The sequence below is a fragment of the Ixodes scapularis genome, unplaced genomic scaffold, assembly GCF_016920785.2.
Source record: "Ixodes scapularis isolate PalLabHiFi unplaced genomic scaffold, ASM1692078v2 PGA_scaffold5__190_contigs__length_132052651, whole genome shotgun sequence".
Taxonomy (NCBI): Eukaryota; Metazoa; Arthropoda; class Arachnida; order Ixodida; family Ixodidae; genus Ixodes; species Ixodes scapularis.
The window spans coordinates 131,779,277-131,805,503 of NW_024609880.1; the positions used below are offsets into that span (position 1 = coordinate 131,779,277).

Genomic DNA, 26,227 nt, shown 5'->3' on the forward strand with positions numbered 1-26,227 from the left:
ATAGCTTGCCTATTTGAGTGCAGGTGGATGCTTTTTGTTTCCTTCCGGCACTGGTTTCTAAAATGGAGGGTCGACATGAGCGTAAGCAAAGTGATTCGGCTTGCATGCGGCATGGTCGCACCATTCTGCTGGTCCTTCCTACCTGTCCTTGCCGAGGAGTAGAAATTCGGCGCTGTCAAAAAATGTACCCTAAATGGATGAACTCTCTATTGGCTTGCGGAATACCTTTGTGCGCTAAAAGTCTCTTTGCTGGGGGCTGCCCGACCGCAGGTAAAGTAGGGGGCCATATTGACGCGTGTATTCTTTCGAGGAAGCAAAGATTTTTGAAGGGAAACGCTCGTAGGACTTGGTGAACAACGCAGTCTTCTCACCATGAATGAAAAGTGTGCAGATGCCCTGATTAGTGGGGCGCGGGCATTGCTGGAGCTTATCCCCAAAGTTGCCAACTTTCTGAGTGAAATGCCAGGAATTCCTTCTTGAGATTTTCTGCTAGACCTTGAACTATTGGATGTGGTGCGCTGGGAAGAGCATCGTGGTGCGGCCCCTAGTGATGATGCAGAGAACCGATTCGATTGGTTGTTCTTCCACCCGTCATTAGTGAAGGGGAGCCACATAATCTCCACCACAGAACTATCTTTATAGAGGTAAAAAATGAATAATTTTCTGATAGTATTATTTTTTTTACCTCGCAGATTTATGAAATACACACTGCCATAATTTGACTGTATTGAATTTTGGCGGTGTGTATCTCGTACATTCGCATTTCTTCTTAATTTCTAACTTTAATAAAGAAAAAGAAAAAATCAGCTCGAGGGATTGTTGAATTAAATGTTTCAGAAAGGCCTGGAAGCTCCAAACAAGCCTCTCTATTGAATGAGTAGAGAAACATGAAATTTTTTATCTTGCATTTTTTTATTTGTTGTAATGTTGCATTTTTTTATTTGTTGTAACGCGTATGACAATAATAATCGTAAAATGCAACATAAAATATGGCACGGTGTTATTATTAATCGATTATTGCGTTATTCCTACACGATGGATTTGGCTTTGATTGCTGGAAGCCGAGTTTTCGAGATTTCCTTAGAGAACAGGAAGGGCAAATATGGCGGCGCTCATGGGGGCCCAAAAACTGAGTGCAGTCGTGTGAACTCTATCGTAAAATGACTGGCCGTGAAACATCATTAAACCATCCCCGTATAGTAGGTAAATATCCTACAGTTGCACGAGCACGAGTGTATTGCTTGAAGAAACCTGGCCGTAACCAATCATTCCTCAAGTGCCCCGCACATGATGCCGAAACCCGGGAACGAAGACCGAACAGGGCATGCAGAATTACGAACGTTGCCGATTTTCCATACCACTGCCGCAACATCCCGTACCGAAAACGGATATGGAACGTCCGAAGCCGAAGCCACTATTTTTTAGACTCTGCTACTCTGACATCTTTTCTAGAGCAGCTGACTGCTCTATGCACCTGCCCCAGGAAAGGTGCAGCAGGTGCGTGGCAAACACAGTCTTCATTGGTGCACGTCGGCAGTTGTGAATTCGAGCTGGAGCTCAGCTGGCGATTGTTCGGCTTATCGTACGTCCATAAGAAGCGTGAAATTCACGCATTTTGTCTTCTTTCCGTAACTCGCACCTGCCCAGTCTGTAGTCGAATTTTTTCGATCGGTAGACGCCGTGGACCTCTTGTCCCGGGTTTCGGCACCAAAATATTGCGAAATGATATTTCTGGCAATATGACTAATTTTAAAGAAGGGCCAGTTTATCGCGGCATGTAAAGCGCTGGTAAAACAAGCGGTAATTAGTTGGCACCCCTGTTCTTTCTTATTGTCACCCTCACGGTTTCTTCTTTACTTTCAATAAACTTTATACGCTGGAAAGAGAGCAAATAGCAAAACCGCAATCGTGTTGCGGCTTTTTGGGCCCACGTGACCGCTCTAGTCTGTGACGCCCCTTCCAGGTCCCGACTCCCGTCAATCTAAAACAAAGGTACAGAGTAGAAATAACGCAATCATAAATTTTCCGCGGCTCGTGCGTGCATTTTATGTTGCGTCGCGCGATGCAGCCCGCATTATCTTGACCCAAATGCGAGCCCCGAATGCTAGGTTGGAAGGCTCGGAGGTGGGCATGGGGGCCTCCGGAGCGGGTGGAGCTTGGGCTGAGGGAGTGTCTTCCAGTTGCAGGACCCCTCCAACGGCGGCATGGGGGTTGGAAGCGGGGGCCCCAACGGGGACGACCAGCCCCAGCACCCATATCAAGCCTACCCCCAGGCTAAGTGATGCGGCGGACAATTGCCAGGCAAGCGGCTCCTCTCTTACGGACGTTCTGACCCGAACAAATGCCGAGCAGAAAAACCATACGTGAATTAAAGGCCCGCTCGCAAACGCATTGCGGCCTTGCATAGAGAACGGTGCTGATGTTGCGCCGACTTCGAGGAAACTTGTAGCGCTGTATCGGCACTGCATCACTGATATAGCGCAAAGACAGTGCTGCATCAGAAAGGTTGGCGCTATTTCCAGCGCCAACTTAAGACCTTAATGGTGCTGTCGCATTGAGGAAACAGTTGGACAATTCTGTCCATCCACACGAGAGAAACGTGTTTTCGGCGACCCCGTCGCACTGGGGCAACAGCAGGCACCGGCAGCCGTGTTCGCCGATTTGTTTTCCGACAATCAAAGAATGCCTCGTCGCACCGCGCTACAGTGACACGGGGAACACTCCGTTATCCTGGTTGTTTACCTTTGTTTGTGTGCAGCGTCGCTGGAAATCTCTCTACAAGGGGCTAGTGCATTTGAAGGTCTGGAAGTTACCACGGGACGACATGAACCACTGACTGTGATTAGAGAACTTGACGCGAGGAGTATTTTCCACCTTTCATTTTACCCGAATGTCCTTAATTCCCCGATGACGCAGCTAAGCCCCGACCGAGATCACCGAGCATAAAGTGAGATTGCTGTGCATGATTTACGCCACCTTATGAAAGTGTTTCTGTCCAGTTTGGTTCTTTCATGCAATTTTTTATTTCTAGCGTAAAATTTAATTAATACCGGCAGTTCCCCAAAGTGTCTTTTTTTAGTGTGGTGTTGAGCTGAACTTGCAGTGCTTAAAAACTGCGACACCAACACGATCAGCCTTGATAACGATCGGTCGCATAAATATTTTCCAACCCTGTCTGTTTGCCTACTGCCTGCTGTCTGATGGCTTCGTGCCCCAAAACGTCCTGGGAATTTTTTCAACAATTCAGGGGTCTGGCAGTGGCTGTTTTGAAGTACCAAGCATCAACAGTCATGATCGAAGTGGTCGTTTTAATGCTTCGGTTTTGCATCGCTCGCTTTCCTGGCTGATTTTTACTAAAATTTATCAACGGGTAACGAGGCTTATTATTTCACTAGCAGTAATGTGAGTGGTCTCTCGGCAGTTCTGATTTCAACAGCCATCTGAACGTTCCAAGACCGTAGCTGTGACCATTTCGACAATCGCTTTCTGTAATTGTGCAGTAAAAACGTTCATCGAGTTATTTTAGCTGCACGCCAGTCTCAATTGTTGTTACATAGCCTTTACCGAGCTTTTATTGGAGTAAGCTCTTAAAGGGGCACTCAAGTGCTTTTTGGAGAAGCTTGTTTTTGGAAGCATATTGTTTGTTGGGCTTCAGTCAATAAAAATGACCAGTTCTAAATGGCAAGGCGCCCTAGTAAACTCACAGCAATAGAAATACACAGGCACTATATCCTCTTGCGGGGTCCATCCCGTGTCTCCACCACCTCCATAGAATTCGACCAATAGAAATAGCGAACTGCGAAAAGATTGCTAAAGTTATTATTATTGCTCTTTTTAGGCACATGCGCATTATATTTTGACAACAACGCCAAATCTTTGGCTGTAGGGGACGTAATACAGCTATTATTGTTTGAAAAAGAGCGAACTACGTTTTCTCCTCGCCTTGTTACGTGGGAGTGATGTGCCCACGCACATCACTCCCGGGTGTGCTACAGGCCAGCTGTAGCACACGCGGATCGAGGCACAGCCCCTCGAAATCCGGGTGGCTTGTCACGCAGCTCTGCCGGCCCTGCTGCTTGCATGCGAACGGCGGCCGGGTAGTCACGGCAGCAGACACACTCTGCGACGGTTTCCATCGGCACGCAGCAACTGCATAGGCACCTTAAAACAGAAAACCAGCATCAGCTATACATATGAGAGGTATAATAAACAGCTCATCACCTACCAGTTGGTGTTCCCAAGCCGCTGGGTTGCGTCGTCGGTTTCGTCGTCTTCCTCCGGTGTCGACATTGAGCATCGCGAACTGTCGTCCGAGTCCGTCGCGTTCAAGGCATCGGCGTCGCGCGTAGGAGTGGCGTCGTAGGAGATTGAGCTGATATCTGCCGTCCGCCGAAGAATTTCCACCTCCAACGGTGTTAGATTTGGCAGGTCCATCTCCGCACGACGCAAGACCCGAAGTAAACAAAATGAGTCCCAACGAGAATCCATCAAATACGCGCACATTCGGAAGATCACTCCGCCGGTTCGAAGGATCAATCCGCCGGGAAGCCGTCACTCGTGATTGCATGGCGCACGCCCTTCCCTGCTGCCTTCCCGTCCGACAGCGCCCCTGACGGCGTGCGCCTAGGCGCAGAACAGCGATCTTTGATTGGATTTTTAATAGGGAAATCGGCCGCCCTTGAATGTAATTTTGGGATTTCTAGGATGCTTAGAGCCCGCAGATTGAGTTATGACAATAAATAGACGATCTCAGAATCCACTTGAGTGCCCCTTTAAGAAAAAAGTTATTGATGGGGAACTCTGCCGTCGAAACTGTCTGTTGTGTTGACGGCACAAAATCGGCCCATCCACCGATGTGGCCAACACGCGTCGTCCAACGCAAGTTGCTGCTGTTTTTGTTAACTCTTGCACCGAGGCAACATTGTGGCTGTCACCCGTGTTGCGCTGATGGTCCCACGATGCGACAGGTTTGTCGGGCAACAGAAAACAAAGTTGACCAACTGTCGATGAACATGCGCTGCTGTCGCCGCCGTGTTTTCTCAATGTGACGGCGCCTTTTGAGTGCTTGGCACAAAACCAAGAATCGAATGAGGAAGGCTCGCGCGAATAACTCGAGCGTTTTAAGACGTCCGCACACCCCGAGTGGGATTAGTCCGCAGCTCGGACGAAAGGTTTCTACGCTGCGGATGTTTCCGTATTCTCCTCATGTTCGATTCTAGAGTTGTCTGTTGCACACTTTTCAATGTCTGGCTGCCCCCAAATATTTTTTAGAGTAACAAACATTCATCTCGACAAATCCCGAAGAATTGCCTCCAGGATCATGGTGTGAGAGTAGGAATTATCAGAAAAATGTGACGCACAGTGGCATTGTCTGCCTTACATCTACCGAATATTTTGTTTGTTTGTGCGCACATGCGTTATTTCCCCGTGGCTAGCACGAGTGGTTTTGGTTTCGGTCGTACATTTCTTACGAGAGTATTTCTCACCACTCGCGTGGTGCGCAATAATTATGCGAGGGTGATTTCCTGTCAACTTAGCGTAGAATACCGTGCATTCCTGCACTAAGCACCCACCACCAAAATCCGAAGCATCCGAAAAAATATGTGCGGTACGTTATGTAAAAATGATGACCTCAGATGCGCCCATCCCCTATTTTTTCACGATTCTCCTCAAATTTCGGGTGTGCGCTTGCTCGGTATTTTATGGTAGGTGTTGAAAATTTTCAGGTAAAGTATTTATCGCGGACAATTATTTGGCTAGCGTAACAGCTCGAGGCCATCTTCTTATTTGGATAATAGGATGTACTACCTTCGAAAGAAGGTCAAGGTATTGAGAAAGTTGTGCCAATCAGCACCGGTCGCAAATTCATTATTTTTACGCGACTCTTTCATATCTGCTGGTATGGTTTCATAGCCACTACACCCTTTTTTTTTTACTTGAAAAGTGTTTATTTACCGTTAATTCTCTACGTGAGACTATAATTTTCCAAATGTGGATTGCCAGAGCGGTTTCTGTTTTGAGATTCTCGAACGCGCAAGTTGGGACAACAACTCATTTGGCTGTTTGTCTAGGACCTGGTCAACCCTCTGTGTGGCAGTAGTTCCTTAAATGCCAAGGTGAGATAGTGAATTTTGGAGCCCCCAAGGACGTTGGTGTGTCGTGTCCCGCCCATACGTCGCAAGTAGTGGCAACAAAGGATGCAAAAGCCAGAGTGTCATGCTGTTGGGCGTAGAAGTTCTGGAAGAAAGCACCAGAGGGTGTGTCTGTCTTGACGGCTTCTCAACTGCCAAAGCTCCCATGGACCGTCGGGCTGGGGGGAGACGTGCAGCAGAACAGGTCCACCACAGCGTCAATTTATGCCCGACGTAATTTGGCAGAAATTGAGGTGGCACTTTTAAATGCGACAGCGTCTAGAGTTTGTGTCGCAGAAAATCCGACTTCGGTGTGACGGGAAAATCCTGATTGGTCGATAGGGTCGTGACGTCGCAGCCACATGACCCCGCGTGGGAAGGCGAAACAACCCACAACGCTCACGTGAAACATGACGTCATGCGTCGAATGAAAGGGATTAAAAAAAAAACGAAGAAAAAACAACCGCATCTCCACGTGGTGAATGATGTTGATTGGGGCAAAGCTCTGCTGGTGCTGATGATACTGATTTTATTGTTCATAGGTAGTGCTGAGTTCCGGGTTGCGTTTCGACCTCATTATTACTGCTTTATGGTCAGTGAAATGCAGAGCCAATGGTTCTTCTAGCGGATCAGCTTGGATCCGCTAGAAGCCGTGGGAACGCATCTCCACCACTTAAGTGAACGGTCTACGTCAGAAAGGGAATGTGTGATATGGATCGTGGTTATTTATGCTGTTGAGCATTTGACCGCAGCGCCCTCTCTTCTATAAACGTTGAGCCAATGCATGCAAAGTTTAACGCGATTATATACGCATTTGACTGCAGCGCCCTCTCCTGTATAGACGTTGAGCTGCTACATGCAACGTTGGAGCGTAGCACAGTGGTTGAGACGTCTGCCTCGCCAGCAAGTGGTCCTGAGTTCGAACCCTTGTGCGGGCATCCGTTTTTCTTTTTAAAATGGGCCGATCCCGGAGGCAGTGCAATCGATGTGAGAACGGACAAGGCTAGACCCTAAGGAGCTTCGCCCCTAAAAGACACGACACGCAATGCAAACTAAAGGTCGCCACATATCTGAGAAGATTTAACTTTATGAAGTAAATTGCCTTAAGGGGGGACATGGGTCTCTGGAGCCAAAAACTTTCTAAAACTGCTTTCTTTTGAAAACGGTGATGGCTGTTGTTCTTCTGAATCTACCCAGCTTCTAATTTCGTAGATGAATATTCGAGCTATAAAGCAATTTATAATGTCTATGCGGGCTGAATGTGCATTAAAGTTGAAAATTCTAAAACATTGTTTTCACGTAACACAATTTTTGGACTTGTTGAAAATTTGCAGGAGGGATATCTCAGCCTCTACAGCAGTCAGAAATATAACCTCTCTTGAAATGTGTTGCTAAAGGTGTGAAGCATACAATGTTGAGAGCAGATTTTTTAATATAAGTCTAGAAAATTTTTTGATCTTTTGTTTTATTACTTGTTAGCCACGCATTGAGCACTGAACTTCAATATGTTTTAAAATCACTAATAATGGGTTTATCTTAAAAGTACTTCCAACATTGTATTCTTTACACTTCGTAGTATCTGGCCATGTGTTAAAAAGGATATTTTGTTGAGCAGTTTTTTCCCTATCATTCCTCCAAACAAAGGCAGGCAAGTTTTAATTATCTTCGGGACAATACTACTGAATGAAGAAATTACCAGACATATGAAATCAGCACAAAAAGCTGAACAAGCTTGTGCAGTTTCATTGAGTTTGGTCCCAAAATAAGAAAAAAAGCTCCAAGACCAGTGTTCCCCCTTAAAGAAAAAATGTGAAGAATTTTAGGTGGAGGCCGGATTCTAACCCAGGACCCTTCGGTTGCGAGCCAGACACGCTTGCACGGAAATGACCGGGGGTTTATATGGTTAACCATTGCGTTCCACTCTTAATTAGCATTCTCCCGTAATTTGTCTAGTAAAGCCATCAGTGGGAGGTGCGTTGCAGGCACCAGACAGTGTGCGACTGGCCAAGCCAGCGGCTGAGGATCCCTGACGGTGTGCATTGCTTTCTCTTTGCAGATCTGATTTTGTTGCAGGCTTCCCCGGTCGAGTCCCTCTCCGAGAGAGCGGGCTGCCGCCTCGGCTGCGGGGACCGGGGGCCGCGCGAGGGTGACCCTAACGTAAACCCCTCGGACCGACCGCCCACAACCACTCGCACGAGCGCACGCCCCGTTTTTAATTGCCGCGGTTTTTAAGGAAGACGACGCTTGAGTCGAGAATCAAAAGTGGCGCCGCCACTGTCTGCGTCGGGAGATTTTTATTTTGTTTCGTTCTTTTAATCGTATTGCGGGCGGCGCCTTTGGTTTTGTCCCGCCGGTCTTTGCTCCATCCGAGGTCGGCCCTCATTTGGGCGTTTCGAGACTATTGGCCGCTGCGTGTGGTTAATGGAGCCGGCACGCGCCCTTTCTCCTCCTGGTTGGTGGCTCCAGGGCTTTGTTTCTTTGGCCCGGAGCTGCGTCTGACGAGCTTCCGCAGGGAGCGCCAGGGCCCCCCCCTTTGGAGCCGTCTCGGGACGCTGCCTCTTTTCGTCTCGGAGGGCTCCCGCTTGCGGCTCGCGTCTTTTCTGTCCCCGCAGGGTCTTTTAGTAGTTGTCCCGGAACCGAGAGAAACTTTTGAAAAGAAAGTTGTAAAAAAAAAAAGTGAGCAAGCAACGGAAAGGGAGGGAAGCTTTGTGATGCGTAGGTGGTAGTTGACTAGAGGTAGCTTTCTAGGAGTTAGTTTTTTCTAAAGGCGACGCGGACGTGTACATAGCCCGGGGCGGCCGGGGGACTGCTCACGGGGCGCCCGGGCGTGGGCCCGGCAAGTATTTGTACATAAGAGTTTTTCATACTGCAACGCTCCCTACACGTGGTCGACGAGGCAGCCAGACTCCCGCGTTTTTAGAAGAAACGGGCGCGGCCGTTGACGGCTCTCCGCGTTGGTGCTTTGTCCTGCCCCTGCGCCCTTTTCCCCGCATCTCTCGTTCTGATTTCGGAGGCTTGTTTCTGCCATTCCATTTTGTCGTAGCCGCAGCAGGCGCCGTCTTTTGTCTCGCGCCGCCTGGTGGGAAGGCAGTGTCAACCAAAGAAGACCCCGCAGAAGAAAGACGGATATTTTTGTAACTTTTTATATACGGCCTTTCCCCCTCTGTTCCCGGCAGCACACCTGGTTTAGGACACGTCCCGACTTGCGTTTGGCACGGAGGTGCAGTCCTGGTCGGCCGGAGCACGTTGCCTCCCGTTGGCACGCTCCGGAGCAGAGAAGGACCCTGCTGCCTTACAGTTGTGCCAAAATACCCCCTCAGTTCCCCAAGTAGCGCGCATTTTGGAAGCTGGTCTCTGAAGGTGCTACACGTCACCACCACCACCTGTGCAAAGTGACAGTATACAACGAAGTGCCTGCTCTAAAGCTGTTGTTGAGTAGATTGCGGCACCTGGATCACTGCAGGGCCCCTCCAACAGGCGCTCCCTTCGGGGCCCCCTATTCCCGCCTTTTCCGGAGACTACAGGGGCACGGGGGCAGTGTGGGCCCGCTTCCTCGAAAGCGGCGGGGAGCAGTCTTCCTGGACGGCCCTTTGTTATCTCGAGGCCCCATTAGCCGGCCCCCGCATCGCTGCCGGCCTGTTTTGCGGCTTTGTGGGTCCTCCCGTTTCGAGGCTCACCGAGCGAGACACACTTTAGACCTAGAGACGCTGGGACGAAAGGCCGATGGAGGAGGAGGGGCTTACGGCTGTGTTGACAGCGCGTCTGACAAAGATTTTAAGTTTTTGTGGTTTCCTTTTTGACGGACCAGTAGTTATCCGAGTACCGACAGAGAGAGACATTGGAGTTACCGTTGTTGCAGTGCCTTCCAAGTTAGTTGCAGATCTACTTAGAAGCGTGGTGCCGGGCCTTTTCTGCCTCGGACCTCGTTTTGATTTCCTTAATTTTACATTGCAGTGGTAGTTTTCAAGTCACAAAGTTACAAGTCGGCGTTGGGGGAACATTTTCCATGACTTTTTGAAACCATTTTGAGAGATGCAGCTATTTGACTCAGCCACATTCCCAGAAATTGTCGCCCAATCCGAATGCAGCGCTTACTCTGAATTTCTCCCGATTCTCTCTCCTTGTTTCCGCACTCCTCCGAGGAATCGTCGGACTGCCCGCTCCGACGGAACTGTTGACTTATGCAACCATTTGACATTCCACACCTGGAGGACAGTCGCAGCAAAGTTGAGCGCCCCCATTCGTGGACACGGCAATGTTTGTCTTCCTCGGCCGAAATTGACGCACGCGCGGTCGGCCCCGGCCGGGCGCTGCCGACGTACGGCCACACCTAACTTGGCCGGCGTCGCCCGCGCGCGTTTTCCTCTTCGTCGTTTGGCGCGTCGCAATTTTTCGCGGACGACGCCGACCACCCTGGACAGTGCGTCGGCGCAAAAGAAACAAAATGCGGACTGGTAGCTTTGAGGTAGTGCTGTGGCCGCGGCAGAAACGGCAGATTGGGGCTCGTACGGTCGGTAGTCTAGAAGGCTCCGAGGCCGGACCGAACTGCCCCGGGGACGGACGCGGGGCCGCGCAGGTGCGGCCCCAGCGGCAGACGACGAGCGGACTCTGGGGGTCGCCACGACCCCGCTGTGGGCGCCACCCGTGGAGCGGCGAGAGTGTGTGTGTGTGTGCACCGAGAGCCGGCCCCGAATGGCGCCCACCACTCCCGGGAACCTCCTGCCGTTCCCACGGACTCTGGGAGACTGCGGCAGGACTCTGTGAACTGGGGCGGAGCGAGGCAAAACTTTTGCGCCTTTCTGGCCTCGCTCCGTCTTTGAATGCTCCCTTTTCTTTTTCGCGGGAAACGGTGGACAAAAGCCTCAGTTTAGTTCTTTGTGCCTCGAGTTGTTTTCGATGCTTTCATTTTGCGACCACAATTTTTTTGTGTTCCTTCGCTTTGTCGTCGACATGCAACCCCGTAACAGGGAGAGAGCCACGGCTGCAAAGGGCTCACATTGCGGGTTTTTCCGTTTGTGCATTCTCCGAGGGGAGGCGAGGCCCTTTTTTTTTTGTCGGCCACCCCACCGAGAGAGTGCAAGGGACAGAGTGCCAGCAAGAGTGGGGTGCGTCAATGTTGATGCGACAACGCTTGGAACCCAGGGTTTATTTCACCTCTTTTTTTTTAAGTGAAATAAAATAATTTTTTGACCTGGGCCCCGTCTATTGCTTCTGGTGTTTGGATTCCCTGCAGTCCCGTTCCTTGGAAGTTGTCGAAGCACGCTTTGCGGTGAGAAGTTCAAAGATAATGCGCTAGCATGAGAAAAAAGGAAAAAAGAGGGGCAAGTGTTTTGCAAACGGTACCTCTTTTGACCTTTTGTTTCGCTGGCATTCTTGTTCATCAGTTGCAGTCAATCCTTTCAAAATTGGCAGGTCGATAACGAAAGAGGGACATGGAAGGCGGACAACACAAACTTTCGACTTGCAACAATATGTCTCGTTGCAAGGCGAAAGCTTTTGTTGTCCGTCTTCCATGCCCCTCTTCTGTTATCGTAAATTATGCAGCAACAAGCTCAACATCTACTCTGCACATCATATATTCTTTAACATATAAAGAGAAAGTAAAACTTGAGTTGAACAGATTGCATTTTCAGGCTTTCAATGGTGACACTTCTGTCTAATGCTTCCACTCGCGGGGGAGAATAAATCGGCTTCCAAAGTCGAGGGTTAATCTATAAACCAGAGCTGACAGCATCTCGGAATATGCTTAATAGTTACGCTTCAGCTTGGTGGGTGACCTAGCCACTTGCGCGTTTTTTCCCAAAAAGCTCGCCGCAATTTTGTTTTTTCTGTTTGTGCATTTTTTGTGCACAAACGGAAGAATAAAAATCTAAAGCACCGAGTTTTCGAAAAAAATTCCAAGAGACTGGCCAAAGTCAGTAGAGCAGGGAGCCAGAGGCCGTTGTTGCATGGTCTGTACAGTGTGGCTGCTTCTCCAAAACTACAAGAAAGGAAAAAGTGGTGGGCGGGGAGGATGAAGCGAGGCCACGACACCTCCAAAGGCCTTGACCAGCTGCCGTGGCACGTGCCAGGAAAGTGGAGACACTGTAAACTGCGGGGTCCACTCGCTTGATCCCAAGCCAGTTATCTCGGACTTCTCGTACCGACATTGTTTCATCCCAGAGCAGTTGATCCTAAAGTCGCTGGATTCTGGGAAAGTAGTGCCATTGCCTTCCCTGCCTGCTAGGAAACTCGAGGCGACTGATCGGTCTCTGTTGCCACGGTGCCATTTCGGTCCTTTCACATCTTTGTAAAGGTTGTTCCGAAGCAGTTACACCAAGATTGCTATGAAGTGTCGTACTGAAAGCGTTCCTCATCAGTATAAGCATCGTTTACAGTCTGTACGCAACCAACTTGCCAATCATGCTTACCTCCACGGGTGTCTTACCACGATATTGTTCTTGTTACATATTTCGAGACGGGAAAATTCCTTTTCATTGCCACAAAGCACAGACTCCGCATGAGGTGGCAGGGCGAAGATGTGCGTCTGTTTCGCTGGTGTGTGGGTAAGTCTTGCTATGCAAGGAATGTCTACGAAGACTGGCACCATGATTTGGATCGACTCGCCGAGAATGAAGAGGTCGAGGAGGAACTGCTCCTTCCATGGACCAAAATAGTGACCGAAATGGTGATCCTAGGAAAGTATTCTTGGCACTACTTTCCCTGGATCCAGCGACCTTAGCGACGCCAACAGTGTATAGACTACGCACGAATGCCTTACATGGCACAGCACTTTAAAAGAACATGCGTGCTAATGAAGCGTCAAGCAAAAGTGCATACTATCAAACTACTTCAATGTAGATACGTTTTGGTGGCGCCCTCTTATGGCTCCTGTCAGTGACATCGGGACCTGGCCTCCGAGATTTTTCGCGCACTGGCTGTACTCCTCTAGCCGTTGCATCCACCGGTAAAGAATGTTGCTGAGGGGCGCTCGGTGGCACTTGCAAATAAGCCGAGCCAGAGCCGTATATTGGGAGAGTTCGGCCAGTGGGGAAGGCGCCGGAGAAGATAAAAGCGAAGGGAAGGGAGCAAAGGGGAGACGACCGCCATTTTGACGCAACGCTGTCGGCGCCGAGCACTGTTGAGACTATGCGTCGTCTGCTACGGGCTTATTTCTTTTTTGCCCGAATAAAAGTTTGCATTCAAACGTGAAGGAACTTCATTCTTTAGCTTTTTAAGCCACCGAGGGATACCACTGTATCGTTTTATTGCCAGAGCCTGCCAAATAAAAGGAAAGGACCGAAATTTGGATGTCGATCCCATGCATTCCGCCGGGCAAATGAATGAAAATGGTGGACCTCCCTGCTCAGCTGGGACCAGCCGGGAGTTTGCGCGCGTGCACTCGCGCCTCTCGCTTTGCACCGCAGGTTGATTGGCTCACTCTGGAGGGGGCGTTACGGCGGCGAGATCATAGACTGGCCAAACTCTCCCCATATACGGCTCTGAACCACACAATGCAAAGAAATCGCAACGAATTATCATCATCATCAATATCGTAGGTCTACGGAACTTGGGAGCCGCGCAATATGTGCGCCCCACCTCTCGCCGCAAAACACTGACCTTTGTGGAGGAAGAAGTTGATCAAAACTTGAAGGTTCATCTTTCCAAAATGCGAAAGCTGTAGAACAAATGCCCACAATGTTGTCTTCAAACCAACTGTGCACCTAATCTTCCTAGAAAAACTGGGAAGGCGAGTCAATTACAAAACTCGATAAATTTTCTAAATTTCAAGTACGGTCAAACTCGTAGATGGTTGAGCGTGTTATTAATTTACGATGAGGAAAGAGGGACAGTCAAACTCGTTTATAACTAGAAATCGCATGGTGGTGTCATTGAAAGATTTTTGTTATAAACCGGCCTTTGCCTTTTAAATGGACAAGAACCTACATTTTTTTTAGTGCCCCTCATACTTTTTCTTCTATCAATTTGTCTCTTTCATCTCCAACTTCCCTGTTTTTCTTGGAAGGTTTTAGAGAATCCTTTTGAAAGTGATCATTTTCCTGCTATTTTAGAAAGTATTGTAGTACCTCCTTCACTTCCAACACGTATCCTCGGGTGGAAATTAGACAAAGCTGACTGGGTTCTCTTTGCATAGGAAGCAGTGGTTGACCCAACCGAACTCTTAGCCATGACCTCTGAAATGCCAGCCTGTACGTTACTGACCATACCATAACTATCTCCATTCCTCAGACATCTTGAAATCTTAAGTGTTGCAAGCTTAGATCTGGGAACAGTGCCGGGGCACGTTTTGCCGCTACCCTACGGCCTGGATCAAGAGAGAATTTAAAATGTGTAAAGCAAAGGCTCGTTGGAGAAGGAAACAAGCTAAGCTCATGGATGAATCATGTTTCCAAGGTGAACAGTTTTGTCACTTCTGAGGTGAGACCGAGGGAGGAAGATTGGGGGTAACTACATCTCTTTTAGGACGCCTTTTTTACCCTTGCCTTCTCCAATCTTGAAGGGCCAGGCAAATGTTCTTGCGGAACATTTTTGTGACGTCTCTCTAGCTCATCTAGTTATTCTGCCAAATTTAAAAAGTTCAATTTCTATGTCGGGATCAGACACACTCTTATAGAAGCAGCCTTTCACAATGTGCGAACTCGGGGTGGTCTTTGGGTCAAAAAAGCAGTCGGTACCTGGACCTGACAAAATCCGCAACGAAATGTTGCGGCACTTGTCTCTGGAATCTCTAGGCCATATGTTGAATTAAGGTGGCGATGCAGGCAAGTTGGTTCGTGACTTGAGAAATTGGGAGCAGCGCGCAAAAAGGACGAGGACAATGAGACTATCAACTGAAGTTTTATTAAAAACGGCTCAAACAAGAAAACACCATAAAGCCAACCAACGCCGAAACAACCAGTGGCGTGTCGCTCACCATGCATCTATAAAATCAATCAATCTTTTTTGTGAAGATAAACTGAAGGCTGGCTGACGCAGTCCCCCCGAGCCAGCTTTTTCGATGGCGTGAGCCTCCAGCACCTCTCTTGGCACTTTTGTTGGCCCCTGCCAATGACTATGGTATCTTTAAAGACAGCGTGACACAAGCAGTCTTTGCAGTGTACGTATAAGACGGGAGGACACTTATACGTACATTGCAGAGACTGCTTGTGTCACCCCGTCTTCAAAGATACCATAGTAATTGGCAGGGGGCCAACAAAAGTGCCAAGAGGTGCTGGAGGCGCATGGCTATCGAAAAAGCTGGCTCTGGGCACTGCGTCAGTCAGCCTTCGGTTTATCTCCACAAAAAAAGAGATTGATTTTATAAATGCATGGTGAGCGACACGCCACTGGTTGTTTCGGCGTTGGTTGGCTTTGTGGTGTTTTCTTGTTTGAGCCGTTTTTAATAAAACTTCAGTCGATAGTCTCGTTGTCCTCGTTTTTTTTTGTGCGCTGTTCCAATTTCTCATATGTTGAACTTTTTTAATCATTCATGGGAAGCTTCTGCCTTTCCTCAGTGCTGGAAACGGGCACATTTCATTCCCCTCCTGGAACCGGGTAAACACTCTGCTCTACCAGCAAGTTATCGTCCCATAAGAATGACCAGCTGCCTTGGGAAAGCTTACGAAAAACGAATAAATAGACGATTAGTACACTTCTTAGAGACTGAGGGAATTTTAGATCCCAATTGGTGTGGGCTTAGAATGGGGTGATCAGCATTAGATCATCTTGTTAGCCCGGAAACTTCCATAAGTGAAGCACCTGACAGCACCGTGTTTCAGTATTTTTTGACCTGGAGAAGGCCTATGTTACTGCGTGACGTTACGGGATTCTAAAGGACTTGTACACGTATAGTGTCCGTGGCTGCGCTGCCTAAAGAGGCTTTTGACTAACCAAACTTTTCAGGTTAGGTAACTCTTTCGGATGTTTTTCTTCGAGAAAATGGCGTCCCTCGAGGGGGTGTCTTAAGCGTCACTTTGTTTGTGGTGAAGATAAACAGCTTTGCTGCAGTGATACCTCCATCAGTTTCATATTCATTCTATGTGGATGATGTCCAGATTTCCTATTTGTCCTGCAATCTCTTAAAGGAGCTGTGCAACGATATTCAATTGGAATGTTTCTCTCTCTACACGGGCTTACTGGCACACCTGGGACTCAAGGATATTCACACGCAACGCCATTGGCCAAGAAACTCCTTTGTTGCGGTGTAATTTCAAGGACAAAAGCGATCATTTTCATTCAATCTCTCCTTTGCAAAATTTGATGACGTAACTCGGGGATCGCAGTACACCCAAGTGACGATATTTGAATGCGGTTCACAGATTGGACCCGAGCATTGCGTGGGCACTAGACTTGGGCTCGTGACAATTGCTAGCTCGAGAAGCATTCGGGTTGTGACCCGTGTCCAATCGCTGCAACGACGACAACAGCCGAACCATAACAATGTCTTGAACTCAGCGCGTGTCCTGCGCTTTGCCAATCCCAGCGCGTGGCTATGATCAACACTGGCGGCATATAATCGGCTCCAGATCACGTGGCCGCTTGTTCTGGCTGCGAGTTGAGGGGGTGAACGCCGCTCGTTTTTCTTTAATTTTTTTCTGGGACTTCTATTGCGTGGGGTGAAAAACGAATGCGTGTTTCATAGCTCATTAACGTTAGGGATCCGTTTTAAGCGGTATTTGCGCAAAGTACAAAAATTGTTGCATTGCTCCTTTAAGTTAATGAGCAAATGGGCCAAAAAATGGTTTCAGGTTTCCTTCTGAGAAAACAGTGTGTGTGCCCCTTTTCAGCACGTCGCCGAGTTTTCTTCTCCTATGCAACGGCCGTGGGAGATGCGGCCATGCGGAAATACAGCCCCGGGAGGACACGTGGTTGGCTGCGACGGCTCGCATTGGGTCGCAGGACCCGTAGATTTTGTCGTCTGAGAAGTTACGCGGAACAGAGGATACAGTAAACACTTGGTTTTCATAAAGACCCAAGTTTTTTCCAATTTCGGGTTTTCAAAATAATCACGAAAAATGAGTCGCGCGAGTTATTCACCCCATGGTAACGACTATACCACGGATCATGAAAATTTGTGCCGGCGAAATAGTTCCGAAACTGGTTGATTTCAGAGTTGCACATGCAGCACTGCAATTTCAACACAGCACGTCGAAGTTCCTTTGCAAGCTAGAGCTCGGAAATGAAGAAATAAAAAAATTTGCGTAGCTTTTTTATTAACAATATATGTGACGCTGTAAAAAAATATTGATTGGGTAGTCTTGTGACACCCCAATAGATCGCCTGGCAAAACATAAATACTTTTTTGGGAGGGGGGTTTCAGTCTCTAAAGATGTTAAATATTTTTATAGAGGTAAAAAAAGAAAAGTGCCATTCATCGATGCATTGAAGTATGCAAGATACAGTAACGGCTATTATATGTTGGAAACAACTCTCATATCTGTATTTAAAACACAATTTTCGAGGGTATTGAGTATGTGTCGAACTTGCATGCATGCGCGACATCATCCACCTGGTGCTAAAGCATTCTACTTGATTCACGCCTAGGCAAGACGAATGCGGGCAACTATCAACGGTGCAGCGTACAAGTGTTGCGGCGAGGAAGAGTCCTATTAAAGCTCTTTTATTAGGGTAGTGCTCAGAAGAGCCGGTAGGCAGGCGGGTAGCGCACCAGGCTGCTCCGCTCCACGTGCCGGCAGCAGTGGTCCCAGCCCAGCTGTCGGTACACCTGCAGCAACCCACCCCCAACACCGGGGGTTGCAATGATGACATTTATCGCAGGAAAGAGGGGCTCTCTTATTCTATGTCACTAGATGGATTTTTCATGGTAGAGGGAGAGCCTGCTAATCTAAATGTCCCTTTGAACACAAAATGTGTCGTTGTACAGCTGGCAGTTTCCAGTAACGCACTCCAGTTACGAAAGACGAGTGCTGCATCGGCCTTTGGCTAAAGCTAGCGTGAGACCACGGCCGAAAGTGGGACTCGGTTTCCACTCCATACCCACAATGAACCTCGCCAGGTGACTTGCGAGAATCTTTCAATTGCCATTCACAAAGCAGCATCTGACTACCTTAAACCTCGAGTGACCAACAGACCTGTGCTTGGAATGTCGTGCGCCAACAAGCTACTCTTTGGATTGGTCGCCGAGCGAAGCACCGATGTCCCGGTGGCTCATAACTCGACGCAAGTAACACAGACCGTACTGTGCAAAGGGGCTTTGTTATCTAAGCGTGGCTCCATATGGGGGAGAGTGAGCAGAAGGCAAGAGAACCAGCATGGATTTTGGAAGAGACTCAACCTTCGCGTTTTGCTACGGCTGGAGCTTGGATACCTGAAAAGATAAAACGTCGAGGGCGGGGTCGGAAACCTCTTTCATCTGCACATGTATGCACAAGTCCTGTTTCCATCCCCGTCCTCAATGTTTGATCCTTTCAAGTATTCATATCTACTGTATTCACCAACATGCTCGTTTTCAATTATTACTGGAGCTTAGGTAGAGTTTTCTCCCGGAGAGGCTACGCACTACCATGTTTGCAACAATGCACAAAATCAGTGTTGGGAAGTACTTTAAGTACATTGTGCTTAGAGTACTACTTCAAGTAGGTTTAGAAAACTTGTTTGTACTTTTTTTGAAGTGCATTATATGAGTATGTACTTATACTTTACTTAAAGTATTTTTTTTTTGTACTTTCTGAGGAAAGTACAATTCCCAACTTCAAAGTACATTCCCCGAATTTGGTCTCATTAAATTTGTATCACAAAATTATACTCCGTCAAATCTGAAGAAAAAAGAGGCCGCATCTCCAAGTGGTGAATGGTGCTGATTGGGGCGAAGCTCTGGTGGTGCTGATGACACTGATTTTATTGTTCATAGGTAGTGCTGAATTTTTTTTTATTGCTCATAGGTAGTGCTGAGTTCTGGGTTGCGTTTCGACTTCATTATTACTGCCTTATGGTCGGTGAAATGCAGAGCCAGTGGTTCTTCTAGCGGATCAGCTTGGATCCGCTAGAAGCCGTGGGAATGCATTTCCACCGCTTAAGTGAACGGTCCACGTCAGAAAGGGAATGTGTGATATGGATCGTGGTTATTTATGCTGTTGAGCATTTGACCGCAGCGCCCTCTCTTCTATAAACGTTCGCCAATGCATGCAAAGTTTAACGCGATTATATACGCATTTGACCGCAGCGCCCTCTCCTGTATAGACGTTGAGCTGCTACATGCAACGTTGGAGCGTAGCACAGTGGTTGAGACGTCTGCCTCGTAAGCAAGCGGTCCCGAGTTCGAACCCCTGTGCGGGCGTACGTTTTTCTTTTTAAAGTGGGCCGATCCCGGAGGCAGTGCAATCGATGAGAGCACGGACAAGGCTAGACCCTAAGGAGCTTCGCCCCTAAAATACGGGGAGGGATTCTGCTCTCACCACAAACGTGAGCAGACGATGCATCGTTCCGTTTGCTCCGGTGGCGGCCTTTCGTAGCTTTCCAAACTCTCTACTTCTCGCTCATTTGGCGCAAGCGAGGAGGTTAAACACATTAGGAGAGGACAATTAATCATAATGTTTTACCTAAAACTGTAGTGCGGAAAAATAAAAATACAACAACTTTAAAGTAAAAAAAAAAAAAAAGACAACAGAGGATAACGATTTTAAGTTCCTTATTCTTGAGTAACCAGAGTTTTGGGTATCACATCACGATTAATTATCACCAGGTCGCCTGTGCAGCCGCTGCATTTTTGTTCAGGAGGAAACAGCCTCCGTGAGGATTGCTTGTGGAAGCGGGTCCGACGCTGTGCTCTCCCAGTGTGTTTAACCCCCCTGGCGCAACAAGCCCGTGCAGGCGCCACCAAATTCAGAAGTCGGAGGGACTTGTGACTTTGACGCCATTGCCGAAAATGACTACTTCGTGGCCACTTGATACAAACAAGTGCCTTATAAGTTGATTGTGTTAAACGGTTTGCCAGCGAGATTAAAAGTATTCCTCGGCCATTTACAAAAATAAGTGATCCACCCCTATTAGCCTCGGGGCAATGCATACCAGTTAAAAAATCCCCGAATAGGAAAATGAAAGGGCATTGTGAAAGCTCGTTAAAAAGTACTTGTACTTTACCTTGAAAGTACATTGTATTTATAGTACCTCATAGTATATTGCACCCAGTGTACTTACTACTTTACTTTAAGTACATTACGTATCATTTACTTTGTACTTCACTTTCAGCACCTTTTAGATATATTTTACCCAACAGTGCACAAAATGCATACCAAGTACAGTGCAATAATACATCGGGTTACCGCCGCCTTTGCCAGAATAGTGCGGGAGAGTTCCTTTCCAGTTGAAACAGGATGCACCCAAAGCCAGCCCTACCGCCAGAGCTCCCCTATATTCCCACCAAGAAGGGTGGATTTCGGGTGCAGAAAAGCAAAAATGGACGGACCTGCACTAGCCTCTTGTCGAGGTCCTGGGAGGGCTTGTCCTCCATCAGCTTGAGCAGAACCTTGGCCGCTCGCCCGTGCTGGCCCAGGGCCATGGCGTGCTTCTCCACAAACGGCGCCACCTGTCGACACGGCAGCAGCTGAGCTCAGTGCACCGCACATGGTGTGCTTTGGCCAGTCCTCACGACTAGCGGACTGGCCAGAGGATGCGAGGCGAAGGAACCCTTCAGGCGGCTTCGAACAATTAACGTCTCCCACGGTACGACGAGCGTCGCAAAAGAAGCGGCCATCGAGCACCGTGTCTAGCTTTCGCGGCGCAAGACGCAAAGGGCGTGTGGCCCATCCCTGTGGCAGAGAGGAGCGAATCGGCACAGTATTTAATTCGGACTCCAGTCTAGTTCGAAGACAGCCTTCCACGAAGGTTTTGTGGAAATCTGCGCCGGATTATTTGCAAAGACCGTGAGAACACCCAAGAAGGAAAGAAACGCATAGTCCCAGACGGAGTGAAAACGGCAAGAAGGAACCTTCGATGATGCTTCATGCGTGCGTGCACATGCAGCCAAAGCTTGTCAAAAGGCACCAAGCGTGCACTGGAGGCGTTCCAAAGAGACGCCATTCTCGCATTGACTACAAAGAGCAATGCACTTAGCGAGCAGTGCGCTCGGAGCCCCGTCGGGGGCAAGCAGCCCCGGTCGGTCTCGGAACGGACGTCCGAGCGGTAGACCGTGCCCTGCGCACCTTGGTGTCGCCGGGGTCCGCCCACTTGAGCAGCTCGGCGTAGGCCCTGTTCAGGTCGGCCAGGGAAGGGGGCTCCGCCTCGGGGCTCCCTTCGGTGCTGGACACCTGTGGGCGGCCGTCCCCGCTGCCCTCCGCACGGGCCAGGAACAGGTCGCACAGGGCGGCCCCCTTCTTGGTCAGGGCCTCCACCACCTGGCCCTTCTGCTTCTCCTGCCTGGAACAAAGCATGGGTTTTCTCCCCTCCTCGGGCACCCTGCCTCACCCATACTAAAACCGCGCACAGACGTCCCACCCGTTCCATCCTGCATAAGGCAGTCCCGCTATTCGAGGGAGCGCCGCGAAGAACTGGGGAAAACACAAAAAAGGGGGCCAAAACGCGTCCGGGTACTTGTTCCATTTTTATCTTCAATTCTTCCCAGATGCAAAAGTTTGCCATGTCCCTTGGTCTCGGGTTATCGAGACTCTTACCCACACTGCCAACAGATGCTCAATGTTTTGCTCCCAAACCGCTCGTGGTACGAGCAAACAACCGCTTGCAACTTACTGCTTGTTGTTCTGGTCCTTCTTGTCGGTGCGTGCCCCGAGTGCGGCCAGCAGCTCCAGCGTGTCTATGGAGCCGAGCACTTGGTCTGCCAGGGACACAATCTCGTGGAGCTGACTGCCGCGCTCCTGCAACCACGCCCCAGGCAACCTGAGCCCCCTGCCTCCGTACCACTCCTCTTGGGAGTCGAAAACTAGGGCGCCTGCGTCTCCGACTGCCGTCTCTACCGCGACCAAGAAACTGGTCCCTCCATCCCTGTCCAATGACGTCATAGAAGCTCTCGCATCCTGGCAGTGTCCCAACAGTGGTGGTGTAGTTGGCAGACGCCCGTTGGCTGCAGGCTCGACAAGAAGCTCCGACAACCAGAAGTTGGCATGCTGCGACGACAGCGACACTCGCAGTTGCTCATGCTTTTTGACGAGAATGCGACGTCCGACAGTATGACACCCCGGCGTCATTTGTTGCCACTTGGGCATCACTTTGGATGGCGGAAGAGAAGCACACCAGGGGGAGACGCAGGCACCGTACTAAAACTTCCGGTCAACTGTGCTTTCAATGGAGGTCGCGGCACATGCTCAGCGACTACACATTTCGAGCATTGAGAGCTTTGGCTCAAATATCATAAATGAGACTGTCGTAACATTCGGGGATGTTAAGAGTGATGGTTTCGGCCTGCTCCTCGATTTAGGCTGCGCACTCTTCGCCAAAGTGTGCTTGCTCGCTTAGCTTCGCTATTTTGATCATGCCTGCTTTGGATTGTTCTTCCCGCTCCTCACTGTTTCCAATATTATCCCACTTATTTCCTTCGTTTTGATTTCTGTCGTAGCTGATCAGGCGCGTTCATTCATTTGGTTTCTCTCAGACAGGCATGTATTACTACGAGGAAATTCTAGCGCTTATTTTAGTCTAAATGTCGACCACATTCTGGCCCCACCGCAGAGAAAGCAATTTTTTGCTTGAAAAGATGCGGAAACATTACTTAAAATGAAAAAATTCCGAAGTCACCCGATCACTTCTTACGAGTTGTGAATACGAAAGCACGAATGTCGTGCTTCCACTTTCTTAGTTGGCTGCGGCATAGTGGCGTGGATGGCCACGTTTTGCCGGCCGACGGCCCAGCGTGAGCTCTCGCGAAGTGGCCGTGCCAAACTCGGCCGTACACCCGCTCCGGAGCTTGGCCCAACGGGCTCTGCTGCCAGCCACTGCTCCCTCTCGCTGCGTGTGCTGCGCCTCCATGGAGGCGCAGCACAGCACACAAAAAAGCCACCAGAGGCTTCTCTGGTGGCCTTTTTTGGAACTATGCGGCACGAAATCCAATGGGAGCCTCGTTCCTCGGTGACGCGCGCCAACCAATGGGAGCCTATCTATCGGGTTTCTGCTACAGACAACATCAGGATAGGGGAAGGGGCTCTTTGGTGCAGCTTCAAAGCTGACGACATTGGTTCGCTCCATGGGACAGTTCGTGCTTTCGCATTAATAAACTGCGTGTTACGTCAAACTACCCATAAAAGCAACGCCGCTCCGAGAAAGTACGGTGGCAAGCTGCGTGCACGCAAGCACTACAGAATTTGGCTAAACTGGATTTCCCTTCTGTCCCGCACCTCTTCTTGCAGAGTGGGCATCTCCAACGGCCAGGTTGTAATGCGTTGACACCACCAAGTGGCAGAGCCCACTGCAGCCTCCCCGTAGCCTCGACCACGAAGTAAACGCGACGTCACAAACGTGCGGGGTCTCCCGAGGTGCGCCGCGCTCTCCTACGGCCGCTCTCGGAGCGTTCGCTGGAATCGGCCCTTGATAACGAAAATCCATTCAAAATACAAACGTACAATTATCGTTAGCAGATTTTGTCGATCGTGTCTGACTAATTTCTGAACGTGAGAGGTATATCTCAATTTTAGTTTCCTTTAAATTGTGCTTTCGTAAAAACATTACGGCATTAGCGCGGGTCAGCCGGAGACACTTCGTAGGTCCCCGACCCTTCCGTCCGAGTTCCACTGTGCACCGGTCAGTTTGGGCGGCGAGTGCGTCCCAGCTTGGAGGCGGACGTACACGGCCCACGTTGCGAGCGCCGGCTCACCTTGTCGCCGTCGAGGGCTTGCATGCGAGCGAGGAGCAGGGGCACGTGCTTGGGGCTGCTCGCCCTCAGCTCTTCAAAGAGCTCCGACGAGGCCTGGCCCTGGAGCCTGCACGGCGATGCGAGGTCTGCACTGCACGGGGTGCATGGCCCACCCTTCGGGCAGACCTAAAGGCCCCTTCACACCCTCGCGTTTGCTCGCAGCGCTCGTGACCTTTTACAACGAGAGAAGACGCTCGCGCCATCTATGAGGCGGTCGCGGAACCGCAATTCGCTACAGCGAAGGTCTCGCGGTATTTGCAAGATGAAATGTACGTACTATCCACGAAAATTGTCGTTTATAACATTGTCGCAAGTTTCTCGAACCAAGAAAGAATATACGATATATATGGACACTGAAAATGTTTACCCGATACTTGGTGCGCCGGGTGCCAGTGTGTTCTCTCGTCATCCGAGGTTTAAGGGCAGACGGTGGTAAGCAGTCGGAAACGTGCCGAGCGGCATTCTACGAGCGTTCGCTCCGATCCAACGTTCTGGCCAGAGCGAAACCGTGTCTGCAAAGCCTTGGCCCCCGAAGCTTGGGCACTGGTCGGTGCCTAGCCCCTTACCTACCGGGGTCCCATTGGGCCCATTCTCCCAGAGAGCGAGCCTCACTCGTCTGAGCCTAGTCGCTGCTGCTGCATCGCTTCCAGGGAGAAGCTTCTTGCTCCTACCGCTTCAAAGGCCTACCATCCGAATCCCCCTTCTTGCAATTTTTATTTATTCGCCTATTCAGAAGTACTGCCAGCCACCTTTTGTGGTTGCCGAGGAAGGGGTTCAGGGTGGAAAAAGTTTTCGAATCATTGTTGCAAACGACGCCACGGTAGGTGCGTTTGTAACACTCTGGCAACTGTTCCAGTCATCGACTGTATGCGTGAAAAAAACATTCGTAGGCATTCGGCCCTACAGTAAAGAATTGCGATAGTTTTTGCGTGCTTATTACACGTTTGCCCACGCTTAAATTAAATTGCACGTACTCCTCAGAAGGCATGCAGGATGAGGTGTTTTTATGTGTATAAAAGCTCTACGTGCATGCCTCCCGGTATTGTCCCCCGCCCCCTCTTTAGTAATGCCCCAATGGGGCCTTTAAGGGTCAATAAATGAACGAGTGAGTTGTGCACAATATTATAAGGAAGTTTAAGGCGACTGATTTCACGACATTTTAAGATGAGGTACCTTTGATAGGTATTTTAATTTGGATATCAAAGTCTTTCTTCCATATTCTTTGCACATAAAACACTATCTCGTTTCTCTCAATGTTGGTTCCCAAGGAAGGGTCCCACACCCCATCAGTGCACTCCAAAACGGGACAGGCAGTTGAGCTGCACAACTGTACAGCTCAACTGTTATTAGCTGTACAGCTTGCCAATAATTTCCAGGGATACTTTTCTAAAAACGCTTCCAATAGTAAGAGGACATTGCAGGATGGAACAAAAATTGCTAGTTACCTCCATCTCCAAAGTATGATAATGCCTGTAATGCGGTACTTAGGGAGAAATGATTTAGAAGGGCAACTTTGGCTAAAAACGAAACCAAAAGAAATGACTGGTATCGCCTTAGTGGCACAAAATATGATCACAGCCGAAATATTACGTCAAAGTGAATACTCCACTAAAGCAGATTTTAAAGATGCGTCTTGTGACGTCTTGTCGTATGGCTGATGATCAGTGTTGCCATCCCTCTAGCAGGTGGTTAGGAGACACCAGCTGAACAAACCAACCATGTGAGGCGGACGAGAGAGACACATTCAACCGCTGGACTACCAACTGCTTTTAATGAAACACTTCATCTTCATCGACAGGCTGGGATCAATCAAAACCTAGCTCGCCTCACTTTTTCCTTTTTTTCTCTTCATTTTTAAATTAGAGCATCCTGCTCGACTGTCTACTTGTGGGTGGTACCTCGCAAGAACATCCTCTCTTCTCTGGTCACAGACAATGAACTAACACACACGTGCCCGTGGCTCTAGCAGATGGTTTCGGTTTTGTTGGAAACGCCCGAACAAAACTAGAGCCGTGATATTTACACGCACAACGTCGGAAAAAGGAAATTATACCTGGTAATTCAGGGACACTGGTTTAGCCAAATACAGTCGTAATTCCAAATTAAAAAACACACTGACCGGAGTTGCCCTTTAAACAATTATTTTGGGGGGTGGGAAACGTGTTGGTTATCAAATGATGACGCACGAGTCGAGGACACGCAAAATCATCATGGCGTCCAGCTGTGCTCTAGCACAATACAATGACATGACGGCTATGTTCCAAATCTTACCCGAGTAACCTGCCTCCTACGTCAGCGG

At 49.1% G+C, this 26,227-nt stretch overlaps 2 protein-coding genes across 12 annotated transcripts in view; one reads left to right on the top strand and one right to left on the bottom strand.

The window, feature by feature from the left end:
* The window catches only part of LOC8052199 (RNA-binding motif, single-stranded-interacting protein 1), a 122,827-nt gene extending 111,501 nt beyond the window's left edge, over nt 1-11,326 (top strand). For 7 of the 11 annotated variants that reach the window (XM_040504644.2, XM_029978236.4, XM_029978233.4 and 4 more), the window contains 2 exons: nt 2,181-2,301; nt 8,188-11,326. In XM_040504644.2, the coding sequence (XP_040360578.1) occupies nt 2,181-2,282 (102 nt within the window). In that variant the 3' untranslated portion in view covers nt 2,283-2,301; nt 8,188-11,326. The remainder of the gene's footprint in view (nt 1-2,180; nt 2,302-8,187) is intronic. The other 4 variants (XM_040504645.2, XM_029978234.4, XM_029978238.4 and 1 more) reach the window with 1 other exon arrangement.
* A 6,388-nt stretch (nt 11,327-17,714) lies between these two features.
* LOC8052196 (tripeptidyl-peptidase 2) overlaps nt 17,715-26,227 on the bottom strand; it is a 60,803-nt gene continuing 52,290 nt past the window's right edge. The window contains exons 25-29 of the mRNA XM_029978232.4: nt 23,890-23,995; nt 21,816-21,940; nt 21,272-21,485; nt 20,536-20,655; nt 17,715-17,835 (exon numbers count right to left, since the gene is read on the bottom strand). Coding sequence (XP_029834092.2) covers nt 17,746-17,835; nt 20,536-20,655; nt 21,272-21,485; nt 21,816-21,940; nt 23,890-23,995 — 655 coding nt within the window. The 3' untranslated portion in view covers nt 17,715-17,745. The remainder of the gene's footprint in view (nt 17,836-20,535; nt 20,656-21,271; nt 21,486-21,815; nt 21,941-23,889; nt 23,996-26,227) is intronic.